The 12,883-nt window shown below is 34.5% G+C and overlaps 2 protein-coding genes across 4 annotated transcripts in view; both read right to left on the bottom strand.

Annotated features, from left to right (window-relative positions):
- The window catches only part of LOC140434270 (uncharacterized), a 37,117-nt gene extending 35,465 nt beyond the window's left edge, over positions 1-1,652 (bottom strand). For 2 of the 3 annotated variants that reach the window (XM_072522410.1, XM_072522409.1), the window contains exon 1: positions 935-1,652. In XM_072522410.1, the coding sequence (XP_072378511.1) occupies positions 935-1,087 (153 nt within the window). In that variant the 5' untranslated portion in view covers positions 1,088-1,652. The remainder of the gene's footprint in view (positions 1-934) is intronic. The other variant, XM_072522407.1, reaches the window with a different exon arrangement.
- Positions 1,653-7,221: 5,569 nt separating this feature from the next.
- On the bottom strand, positions 7,222-7,857 carry LOC140433623 (uncharacterized). The gene has a single exon (XM_072521605.1). The coding sequence runs from the start codon at positions 7,855-7,857 to the stop codon at positions 7,222-7,224; it is 636 nt and encodes a 211-aa protein (XP_072377706.1).
- Positions 7,858-12,883: the final 5,026 nt, after the last annotated feature.

The following is a 12,883-nucleotide window of genomic DNA, read 5'->3' as shown; positions in this document are numbered from 1 at the left end:
TACCTATTTAAATTTAGTGACAGGTTTTGCAGTCTATGAGCAATTCTATGAATTTCATCTCTACCCATAACTCCACATTGCAATTGGCTGATTTAAATATAAATTGTTTGACTTTGGTAGTTGTTCGACACCATAAGTCTATTTCATCACAAAATATTACCTAGGTAAGCAGATCTTCTGTTACTTTTCATAACTAACACAGTTTAAATAGCTGAGTTTTATGATATTTACATTTTGAGTTTCTATGTTTAAAACCGGTTATAATAACAAAATAATAAAACTCTGTGTATTGGGCCACAATGATCTTTTTGTCTCATTGTGGCCCATTATAAAGTTGCTTTTTAAATTTTAAAAATAAATAAAAAAATGAATTTAAACATAAATAAGTTTTTAAACATCCTGTATCTTTATTTATCAGAAATCAGCTATGTTGAATAAAATACTTGAAAATTTAATTCACTATTTTTTTAAATAACCAAATTTTATTTTTTTACAATTTTTTTTATTTATTTAGTCTATTTTTTATTAATTTTTTTTCAGGTCGCAATGTTAATAAGTTTTTTAGTTTAAAAATTATGGATGATTTTTATTTATTGAAGCATTTATTTTATTTATAATATATTTCTTTATACTTAAAAAAAAAATAGATCTATAGTTTGATCATTATTGGTAACAAAATTCTAATAATAATCACAACACTTTTTAAATCTACTTTTAATATGTAATAGTAATAATTAAACTGTTTACTGGTTTTAAATATTCCCAAAAAAGATTAAAATTATGATATAATATTGTTTCCCAATAATTATTAAATCCGAACCTGTCATCCAACTTTCATTTAGGGACAATCCCAAAGTCTAACCTAACCTATAAACCATATATTTAACAAAAAAAAAATAGCTCAAAATTTACTATGAGGAATCTAAATACTTACCAAAGCTGGTACTACAGATCTTAGAATATGGGTGTATTTCAATCCATCACCTAGGCCACTATTTTCGTGTAAACCATAAGAATGGCCTGTAATAATACATAAGCAAGTTCTACAAACAGGAGGATCTTTTACTTCATCAGACATTTTCCCCATTTTATTATTATTTTGTTTTGAATCTGTTTTTATTGGGGTTTCTTGAACTTATCTTGTTGACATAACAGACATAACTGAAAACTGACAAATGACCAATGACAGATTGGCAAAAAAAAAACAAAAACTGGTAAAATCTAGTTTTTGTCTTAAAAACCACAACATCCAACTTGAGATTATATACTGTCTTTGCACTTATGATAAACAAAATCTTAGACGCCAAACAACGTATTATTTGACTTTCAATTCAGTTTAAACGGTAAACTAATGTCACTCAGTAATTTAACTGCGCAATACTTCCAATTTATTTTACAAGTTGGCACCACATGAATTGTTTGTCATGTGTCACTTTACTTTTCTGTCATTTGTCAGAACAGGTAAACTTTCTAACAAAACCGTAATTCACAATTTTAGTAAACTGAATTACTGTTGTGCATCTGTTGTGTTTGAATTTTACTTTGAAACGTCTGTTTATAATTTAAGGTTTCGTATACTATTTTATTCCGAGAAATACGTACATCAACTTTAGCTGTAAATAGACACTAAATACTAGCAACATTTCAGTATGAACTGACGATGACGAATATATGTTAGAATTGTCATTTGTCAAAGTAGCGTCTTTTGTCATGTTAGACAACCTAAAGGTTGGTACTGTTAATATCGTTCAATGATTTGCCTAAGAAGTTTTAAAAATTAAAACAAATTATTTAATAGAATGCAAAATATACTCTATACTGGCCTTCAAGCTTGAAACAATAAATTTAATGTTTATGATGTATTTAAAAACTAAAGGAAAATTTGATTTAGCTTGCTTGGTTGCGTTTATTTAAATATTACCAGTTTTATTCAAACGAAATATGCTTAAGTTCAAGGAATGAATTGTCACTTGTCAATATAGTTGTACCGCTAATTACGTTTGTTTAATTTTTGTTGTATTTTCATCAGTCTGTATAAAAAATAATTCTCCTTTGAGCGAAATTATAATAGTTCAGACATAAATTCAGTGTCAAGCTCGAGTGGGAATTATTGCTAGGTTATGTTTTGACACTGAATGCCTTGTCTGTTACAAAGGCTAGTTACAAACTATTGTAGTATCGAATGACTAGCAAAGTAAATGTCTGTATAAAAAGAAGAATCTGGGAGATAACCAAGTTTTTAAAAGTTTACAATTTTGAACTAAAATATAATCTTATCAAGAGGTGCTCCAAAATTTAAAATAATACTGGCCTATCTGGATGTTCGCTTTCTTCCTGATTTTTTGAATTTTCCAAAATTTGCAAGAGCTATGTAAGACAGCTTATACAACTGCGCATGCCCAAGCGATATTAAAGCGATTGAGCGCGTTTCATGCTATTTTGATTGATGCAAGTTATTGTCAAAAATTCATGTTGCCAATATAACAAAATTTATAAATTAAAATAAAACTTAACCTTATTGTGTAAGTTTAAATGTTATTTATTGGATGTAATAACTTGTGATTTATATTTGAATGTATTTAATGCTTAATGAATGTACTGAAATTTGCAAGTGAAATATCTAAAGTTAATCTTTGCATAGCCTAGATGTAAAGCTACTTTTAAAAATAATTGTTCTCAAAAATGGCTGCGTGTGGAAAGACAGGAGGCCATAAGAATAATAAAAATAACAAAAAAAGAAAAAATATTTATTTAAAATAGTTGTCTAGTTATATTTCACACTAAATTGTATACCAGAACAATAAAGTATTCTGATATGGGTCAACACAAAAGAATACATAGTAAGTATTAGGTTAGGTTATGTACATTTCTTTAACGTTATCTCTCTTGTTCGAGTACAAATATCTTTATTAAAGAATACCAAGTTAATTACGATATGCAGCACCAGTATGGCAGCAGATAATGCATAAACAAAAATACAGAACAATTCTGGAGAAAGCACAGAGAAAGGTCCTGCTGAGGGTCGTCTGCGCATATAAGACGACTTAGACAATTGCTTTACAAATGATACCAGGGGTGCCACCAATTCACCTACTATTGGGAGAAAAACAATCACGTACGGTATGAGTGAAAACGACAAAGCAGAAAAGAGAGGGGTAACCAACGCGAAATGGCAAGAAGATTGGGAAAACGAACATAGGGCTGTATGGACAAGAACACTCACGCCGCCATAGGGAGACTGACTGCATAGGACACGGCCATAGGGAGACTAACTCCTTCTTCACATAGTTCCCTACGGGTACGGCACGGGTTTTTCAGTGCGTACCTGGTAAGGATGGGGAAGCAAAAAGACGGCAACTGCGTTGACTCGGGGTTAACGACACGGCGGAACACGTTCGATTGCAAAAGATTCACGAATAAGAGGGCGGAGCTATACGAAAGGGTGGGAGAAGTTATGGCGAATACCATAGTGGAAGTGGCAGGAAGAGGAGAAAATTAATATAAAGAAATCCTGGGGGCAATAACTAGAAGAATAAAAAGGGATAAAAGAGGATAGAAGGAAGCCGTGCACGCTTGTTAGGACGTTCTAAACAAGACTAGCCACGCGTGTGTAGCTGAGAGTGGTTTTAGTTGGTCGGTAGGGCATAATGAACGCACCCGAGGGCACAACTTCCAAGACGAGAATTGTACTCAGGCGTATGCTTTTCCTCTGAATCCAATACACGATTTTAGAAGATTTTACACTCTCAAAAAAAAGTTAATCACGACATTCGTAAATTTATTTATAGGTTTTTTCTTGTGCTTTCCGGATTTTTGCTTTATAACATTTATTGGTACGGTAAAAAAATATTGAATACACATTATTTTTCTATATAATCCCCTCTTTTATTCACACATTTTACAACCGAATTGAAAGTTTTTTAATTCCATCCTAATGAATCAGGTTTCGTTTGTGATCAACAGCGCACAACTGTTTCCTCGCTATCCTCGTCGTCAAAGTGATGATCCTGCCAATTCTTCTTGAAAGACCCAAACATGGGATAATGATACGATGGCAGATCGGGACTGTAGGGCGGATGTTCCAAGATTTTCCAATGAATTTTGTCCAATTTGTCTTAAGTTAATGCAGCTGTGTGTGCCCTAGCGTTGTCACGGAGCAGAATCGCACCTCGAGTAGGTTACTTATTCTAAGTGCGAATAGCTGATCTATTCGAAGTGCGATAGGTTTTTATTCGTCGATAAGCCAATTTCTTTGTAGGGTTGGGGGGTACTTAGCGTTAACTGTACGTTGTTCATGGAGAAAATCAACGAGCAATAAGCCTCCAAAAATATTTTGTATAAGACGTAGACTTGAATTTTCGAAAGCATTTTTTCAGTGAACTGGTCTGTTAGTCGATTTTCGCCCTCCCGTGACAAAATTTTAATAATAATACGTTGTTTAACAGTCCTATGTACTCCTTGCTTAGATATCATACTAATAACCAATCAGCTCTGGCGATACAAACTAATATATTCTAATATTTTGATTAATACCGAAATAAATTAGAAATTTATAAAGTAATTTAAAATACATGGAAGACAATTAATTGATTTAATTTATTATAATACTAAAACATACAAAGAGTTAAGTCAACTTTCAAGAAGTAATTACAATAATGCAGAAATTTAGATGAAAATATGAGGGTGCGGAATGCTATTAGGGTAGCTTCAAGGCGATCTGCGTACTCTTCCGGAAGTTCAGCGATGCAGCTTAGAAGAAATGGCGGTGAGTAAAGTTTTATGACTCGTACATTTCTGAAGACTAAACAGAAAGTTTTTTAGGGTACATGTACGTCCAAGACAACCCCGTACTGTAGTCAACACCCCGAGATATGAGCGGGATACACAAGATGTATCAATACTCATACTTTTATGAAACGCACCTGGCGAATCATAAGGGCCTTCACTTTTTTAACTTTTCTTGAGTGAAATGTCTTTAATCTTTTCTATTCAGCCTCTCTTTGCTAACTCTTGGTTCTTCCCACCCTGAATGGCTGTTAGGTTTCCGAGGGCAGACGGTTCACTATATTTCCTTCTACTAGACACTCTATTAAGGCAACGGGAAACCACCTAGAGACTAACTTTCCCAAGAAACAATCATGGAAATGGCTGATAAATACTACGGCCCCGAGTACGGGCGCTCCTTAAACGGAGCAGGAGTGCTAAGAATCTCCCGATCAGTTAAAAGCATGAATACATTTTCTGATGAAAGAAAAATAGGTAAATGGAACGAAAGAAGCGTGTACAAACCAGGAAAGGTTCACAACACCATAAATGGTGTAGCAATAATCGTAACGAAGGAGACAGATGAAGCTGTAAAAAACATTGTCCTATTTTCAGATAGGCATGTGCGTGTATGAGGCTATAGTTAAAAAGTATTATACGTACTCTCAACAAACATATTCTATAATTTATAGATTCAAAGCATTTTACTAGGGTAATTATTCTTTTGCACACTACAAAGCTTACCTCAAAGATGTCTGCGTTGAATAACAGCTGTAGTATATAATGTTCAAGTTGTTCTTGAGGGTTCTTTTCCAGCGTATTTCCTTTACACAATAGAATGTCCGGTTTTTGTATCTGTAGCTCTCGCAACATACGTTTTTTACAAGGTAGGGTTGTTGGTTCTACGTCCATTTCCAACCTGGAGGGCCAGTAACTCTCCTGTTATAATTACCTCACCTTAAATATCTTGTACTTGTAATCAATACTATCACCAAGACCCGGTCACTAGCCATTTAGGCTGTTCCTTTGTCATCCGGGTTTGGGACCGGCAGTGGCGGGGTTAAGAGATCAAGTACAAAAAGCAAATACACTAGCAGGATATATATAACACTATAATGCGAATTACAATAAATACATTCAGAGACCGAAAGATGAGTAAAGACATCGAAAGAAAAGATAACGAATGGGGTATAAAAATGCTTAGAAGACTGAGATAAGGATTCATACTTGCCTACTTGGATCACTCTTAATTAACGTTTACAGCGAAGTCATATTTAAGAAAACTCTATCGGAAGTTGCGGCAGGTATTATGGTCAAAAGAAGTAATATAAGTAACATTAGACTTACTTATAGCTAGATCTTATGCGCTGGAGCAAAACTTCCTAAGATCTACATATGAAACATGTAAAGAAAAAAGGGGCAATTTGTATAAAATTAATAAGGAACAAAAAAAAAATAATCACGCAGATCATCTTAAAATGTAAAATATAAAGAAAGGTAAATGCCAATCCGAAACATTAGGGGAGGATGGGGCATTGTGAACCATCTAAGGAAGATATGCACATACTGTTAAACCAGAAATGATTTTGTTTTGTTTAATTAATTAGGGACGTTCATTAAACATTTAACTGTCATTTAGTTGCAATTGAAACATAATTTATTTAACGTATTTTCAACAAAAAAATGACAACTGACTATATGTCAAAAGTTCACATTGCCTCATAGGGTGGGGCAATGTGAACTACTGAGGAAAGTCACACTATTTCATTATCTAAGGGCTATGTTTGGTAAATAAAATCAAGTAAAAAGAATTTTTTTATTAAAAATACTTAGAAAACCGGTAACAGAACATTAGTAAAAATAGACACATGTTATATTTATTCAGAAATACAAAATTCACACTGAAATTCTTCATCATCTTCTGGATCTATTCCCGCACATGCTTCATGAGCCCATTTCAGACAGGCCGAGCAACGTACCCATCCTTCTTCATTGGCTGATGAGGAGAACCACTCGTTACAGTAAAAACATTCAGCATCTTCACCATTGCCATCATCTTGTACTTGATGGTTACATTTATTTTTTTCTTTCCCTTACCGTCTTTGGAAGGACAAACTTTTATTTTTTTGTTACTTCTTTCACTATCTTCGTGCTTATCATCATTTATTTTTTTCTTAGCTTTTTCCTTTTTCATTGTTTCTATTGCCTCCTTCGTGTTTATTTCAAGTTCTAATTCTAGCTTATACGGACTAGATGTCAGTACAGCCGTTTTACCTTTTTTGGATTTCCTCTTTGGTTCCATTAATTTACTTCTCTTTGGCAGAGGACGAATGTCTTTAGGGCTGTTTGCTCCAAATGAAGTTGTTGCTCTATTGTGTGCAGGGGAAATTGTCAATTGAAAATCGTTACCAGTATGAAGCTTTGCAACTGAGGTTGAAGCAATTACCTCATCTTGACTTAAGTGAGGCTCTGCAGTGAAGTTGAAGGAATTGCCTCATCTTGACTTGACACTGGTAGACTATTATTCTCCAAATCTCTTTCAGTCGTAGCAGATGGTGCAAAATCGAGGTCTGTAAATATATTGGGATCATAAGGTACTATCCCACATTTTTTAAAAGCGTTAATAGCAGTCAAAGGTGTTGCAGCTTGTAAGAAAGCCTCACCAAAAATTTTAGAGATTTGGAAAGCTGTTACCACTCTGCCTGGGTTGTTATTAAGAAACTTTTCTAATGCCATATCATAATATCGTGCTAAAGGAGCCATGACACCAACATCGGTTGGCTGCATTCGATGGGTGGAATGTGGAGGCAAACAAATGATATGTACATGTTTTTCCCTAGCCAAATTAATTACTTCTATGTTTTTTGTATGGCTGCTGTGTCCATCCAAAATCAATAAGATCGGATCGTCTTCACTTGGTTTCGTTTGTTGAAGAAAATGTTGAAACCATATTAAAAAGAGTTCACTATTTATCCAGCCACTATCGCTACAGGCGAATATTGAACCTGGAGGTACACCAGCTTGGAGTTCAACTTTCATTCTCTTTCTTGCAAAGATTAACATCGGCGGTATGAAGATTCCTGATGATGACATGCAAATAACGGCTGTTGTTATTCCACTTCTATCAGCAGAAGTAAGCCGTCCAACTTGTTTCCGTCCTTTATGCGTCAAGATTTTACTATTACATTTGGGGACTGTACCTAGACCTGTTTCGTCACAGTTAAAACACGCGTTGGATTGACATGTTTAGAATCCAAAGTAGCTTTATACAGATCAAAAAATTGTTTTACATTGTAACGATTAAAAGCTTCAGCTCTTGCAGCAGATGTTGATTCGGGTTTACGTAATGAAAGCCCTGGGTGCCGTTTTCGAAATCCGTACGCCCAATCTAAACCTGCAAGTTTGTTTGTTTTATTATATGGATGGTCTATGTTATTTTTTTCGGCTAACTGGAAAGCTAGGTGACGAAGATCAAGCAAAGTAATTCCGTATAAACGCTTCTCCATATCTAAGATATAATTATACAATTCTTCTTCCTGTTCCTTGGTAAAAACCGTTTTGTAGAAACCTAGACTCTTTTCATCAGGAGAAATTCTTGTTACTTTTTCTTTGCATCTGCGAATTAACGTTGCTTTCGGGATACCATAAACTTTACTAGCTTTTAAATAGCCCATTTCCCCAGCTTTAACTGTCCGGATAGCATTCTTCAAGGCAACAAGAAACCAGGATTGTTGCTCAGTTTTCCTCACATAATTTCGTACCATTTCTAACTGCAAAAGAAGCATATAATTAAAAAAGTGTCAAGAAAATATAATGGGGCAATGTGAACCACTCCTAGTCCACGTTTCCCCATGCGTAGTACACATTCAAAATATGGAAATTAACGTACCAGTTCACAACGTATCAAAAGCAAATCTTAATTATTAAAAGCACATTTTACAAGCAACACCGCAGTATCAAAAAGTTAAAATAATCATGTCTACTTACCGAGAAATCTTTAGTCAAAAGTAGTAAATTCCTTAGATCAGCAGCGACGAAACACGCGTTTTTAATTATAACACGTCTGAACGTACTCCCCGTGCGTTCACACTCATACTAAAAGTAGATAAGATGTCTACGCATATTTGTAGTAGTTACTAGATGCAGTGTTGCCAATTTTAAACAAAATAACCGATGTGGTTTACATTACCCCCATGGTCCATGATGCCCCGTCCTCCCCTACTGCTGCGTTAAATATGTATTAAAAACACAAATATGATAGATCAATCATCTATGATAAACCTATATTTCCAGAAATCTTTCGTTAAAATACATTTTTCTACTTCTTCTCAGCCTTCTATTCTCTATTTTTGGACATAGGCCTCTCCAAACTTCTTCCATCTATCTCTGCCCTGAACAACATACTTCCAATTTGTTCCGGTTATTTTTTTTTTTTTGATGTCATCTAAGCATCTCATCTATGGTTTTCCTCTTGGTCGTCTACCTTTGTAGGATCTCCAATATTGAATTGTGGCTTTCCAACCTTGGTCTTTTTATCTAGCAGTGTGGCCTCCGATGCTCCATTTGATTTTGACAAATTTTCCTCTTTCTATCTGACAGTCGTATATTTACCATACACGGTGCTTGACAACGAGCTTACACTCTCTTATATCGGAAAGAACTTACACGATATTTATGAAAATTACTTTATGGGGGTTGCAAGTTATGACGAACTTAAAGAAAATGTTTGGACAGACATGCCACTTCCAGTTATACCGGAAGTGAACATCAACTTTTTTATTTAATATGGAACACCCTATATATTATTGAATTTTTTAATGATATATAGGGTGTTCCATTTGTACTTTGTATAAGATACCATGCTGGTATCTGATCGGCCTATGGTGGAGCAGTACGGCAAGAGATAAGGGCTTGCGGCTCGGTGATACTCCTCCATAGATCCCTACCGGAAGGGCGTGTGTCGCCTAAATACCGGGTATATATATATATATATATATATATATATATATATATATATAAGGTACCATACGTAATCAGTCTATCTTCAGTGAACTTTTGGAGTACTTGCGTAACTAACCGCAAAACCAAACAGTAGTTTAGGTTGAAGAAAACATACTTAAAAGTATTAAACTATACGGCAATACGACGATGTAATTGGATCACTAACCGGGAATCATAAGTCCCTACTCGAAGTAAAATTTCTACATCCGAACTTTCGTACGGGTGTTTGTTAACTTATGGCTCCCGGTTAGTGATCCAACTACATCGGCATATTGCCGTATAATTTGATCATCATTTGGCTCTACAACTCTATGTGAGTCTTGGCCGCGTTTACTATTTCCCTCCATTGTTGTCGGTCCTGAGCAGCCATTTCCCATTGCTGTATTCCCATTTTGCTTAGATCACTGGCTAAGGCGTCCTTCCATCTCTTTCTTGGGCGACCAACTGACCTTCTGCCATCGGGCCTTTCCCAGAATGTGGCGTTCAGGAGTCTTTCGTCACTCGATCTTAGTACGTGGCCCGCCCATCTTATTCGGTTTGCTTTAATGTAGCGTACTATGTTTTCATTTCCATATACTGTCTGGAGTTCATCATTGTGTCTTCTTCTCCATTCTCCTGTTGTCTCTTCTCTTCTCTGCAAGTCCCATAGATAGTCCGCAGTATCTTTCTTTCCAGTACCAATAATTTTGTCGTTTCCCGCTGGTTCAGAATCCATGTCTCGCTTCCATACGTTATTGTGGGACGAATTATTGTCTTGTACACTCTTATTTTTGCTGGTATAATTTGATACTTTTAGTTATTTTTTCTTCAATGTAAACCAACCACTGTTTGGTTTTGAGGTTAGTTACACAAGTACTCCAAAAGTTCCCTGAAAATGTACTGATTAGTCCGAAAACTTTCTGAATTTTATTTTAATCCATTTCGATTTTTTAATTAAATATACCACTTACAACAGTAGTTTTTTACATCGATGTTCGAGTTTTTTAAAAAATTATTCTTCGTTATTATCAAAAAATATGAGATTTTGACCTATGGTGCTATATACGAATTTTATCTTAGACAAAATCTAAAAATGCAATAATATGCAGGGTGTTCCATTTAAAATAACAAAGTTGCTAGTATAACTGGAAGTGGTATGTCTGTCAATATATTTTATTTAAGTTCGCCATAGATTATAATCCTCATACCAATTTTCATAAGTATCGTTTAAGTAATTTCCAATATATAGATAGCGTAAGCTCGTCGTAAAACACCCTGTATATATAAAGATTCATTAAAGGATATATTATCGTCTGTTTGCCATATAATATGATCTTTGATGTCTATTTGACATATCAAAGATCATATTATTATAAACTGTAGAGGACCGTTGCGTTAGGAAGGTATATAAGCCTATACCGAAGACGCAACATAGGCCCGTGGGAATAACCGTATACAGCGCTATAAAAGCTCCCAAAATCCCTTTCAAACGAAGGTTTAATTTCAAAAAAGCGAACTGGGAAAAATTTGCTGATGAATTGGAAACACAAGTGAAAAATATAGTCCCGATCCCCAAAAACTATGACGCGTTCATCAAACTTGTAAAAAGAATCTGATGTAAACACATACCCAGAGGATGTCAACAACATTACATATCTGGTCTGAACGATGAAGCAAAAGACATTATGACAAAGTACACCGAAGACCCGTTTAGCGAAGTTACGGCAGAGATAGGGGAGAGACTGCAGCAAACACAAAGTGCCTCCAGACAACAACGGTGGAGCGAGACTTTAAGTAAATTGGATATGACGCACAGTAGTAAGCAGGCTTGGGATATGATCAAAAAACTTAATGGTGATTCCACAGAGGTGAAAGAGCTATGTGCAATAACGCCAAATCAGATAGCCTCCCAGCTGCTTCTGAACGGCACAACAAACAATCTTTGCAAAACGCCAAAGATTATAAGAACTCAAGACCAGGAAACCACTCTCTTGCGAAACCCATTTACCATCGAAGAGCTCAAAAATGGTATTGACTGTATGAAAAATGGAAAATCACCTGGGGTGAACGAAATCCTAACAGAGCAGATAAAACACCTCGGGCAAAAAGCGAGACAATGGGTGCTCGATCTATTTAACATCTGTCGCTCTACCGACCAGATTCCAAAACTGTGGCGTAAATCAAAAGTAGTAGCCCTTCGAAAACCTGGGAAAGACCCTGAACTACCGAGTAGCTAGCATCCGATATCTCTGCTATGCCATTTATATAAATTGCAGACACGAAAAAGTAAAGTAAGTATTATAAACTAAACACTTTACTTGACATTTTGATAATGTTCTGCTACAGATGAAAGACCAGGAAGAAATAATTTCGGTCTATAAGCACGTAAAACTTAAATATAATTATTATATACATGTTATTTTGTCATATTGTCACGTATAATTATTCGCACATTATTGTCACATAAACTCGCGGATAATCTTCAACGTCATACTTTTGCTACGGCAAGTACGATGTGTTAAAAGAAAACACAGAAAATTTAAATTAAATAAGTGAAATGTATTTGATAATTTGTAAAGACGATAAAACCTCTAGTGTTACAAGAAAAATTTGAGTTTCATTACCATTGAAATACAACTTTTCATCGCAAAATAGTGTCAGCCATTTTTTTCGTATCTACAGTTTTTTGTAAACACACATGTTAGGTTACGTTAGTAATATAAATAATAATAAAGTCTATGTGACAGCATAATTAGAATAAAAAATACCACAGAAAGTCTAGTTATTGAAAAAAAAAAAAGAAATATGAATATAAAGAAAAAAGTGTCTCAATTATTAACAAATCAATTGTTTAAATCTATTATTAATATGAAACCATGAATGAAAAGTAACAGAAAGCGATGTTTTTATAGTGTATGTAAGAGATATACATAATATACACTCTAAATAATTTAAAGATAATAAGTAAATATTATTTTATTAATTTTCCAAAACCTTTATTTCTTTATAAACAATGTTATTTCTTAAATAAATAATATGTATTTAATAATTATTTCTTTACAAATTTATAAACCAGTGACGCATGACATATAATATATTATACCTCATTGATCAAAACGGTACGAAAAACATGGCGGAT

This window comes from Diabrotica undecimpunctata, chromosome 2 (genome assembly GCF_040954645.1).
Source record: "Diabrotica undecimpunctata isolate CICGRU chromosome 2, icDiaUnde3, whole genome shotgun sequence".
Classification (NCBI taxonomy): domain Eukaryota; kingdom Metazoa; phylum Arthropoda; class Insecta; order Coleoptera; family Chrysomelidae; genus Diabrotica; species Diabrotica undecimpunctata.
The sequence above is the reverse complement of the archived record's forward strand: the minus strand, read 5'-3'. Positions and strand labels throughout refer to the sequence as shown.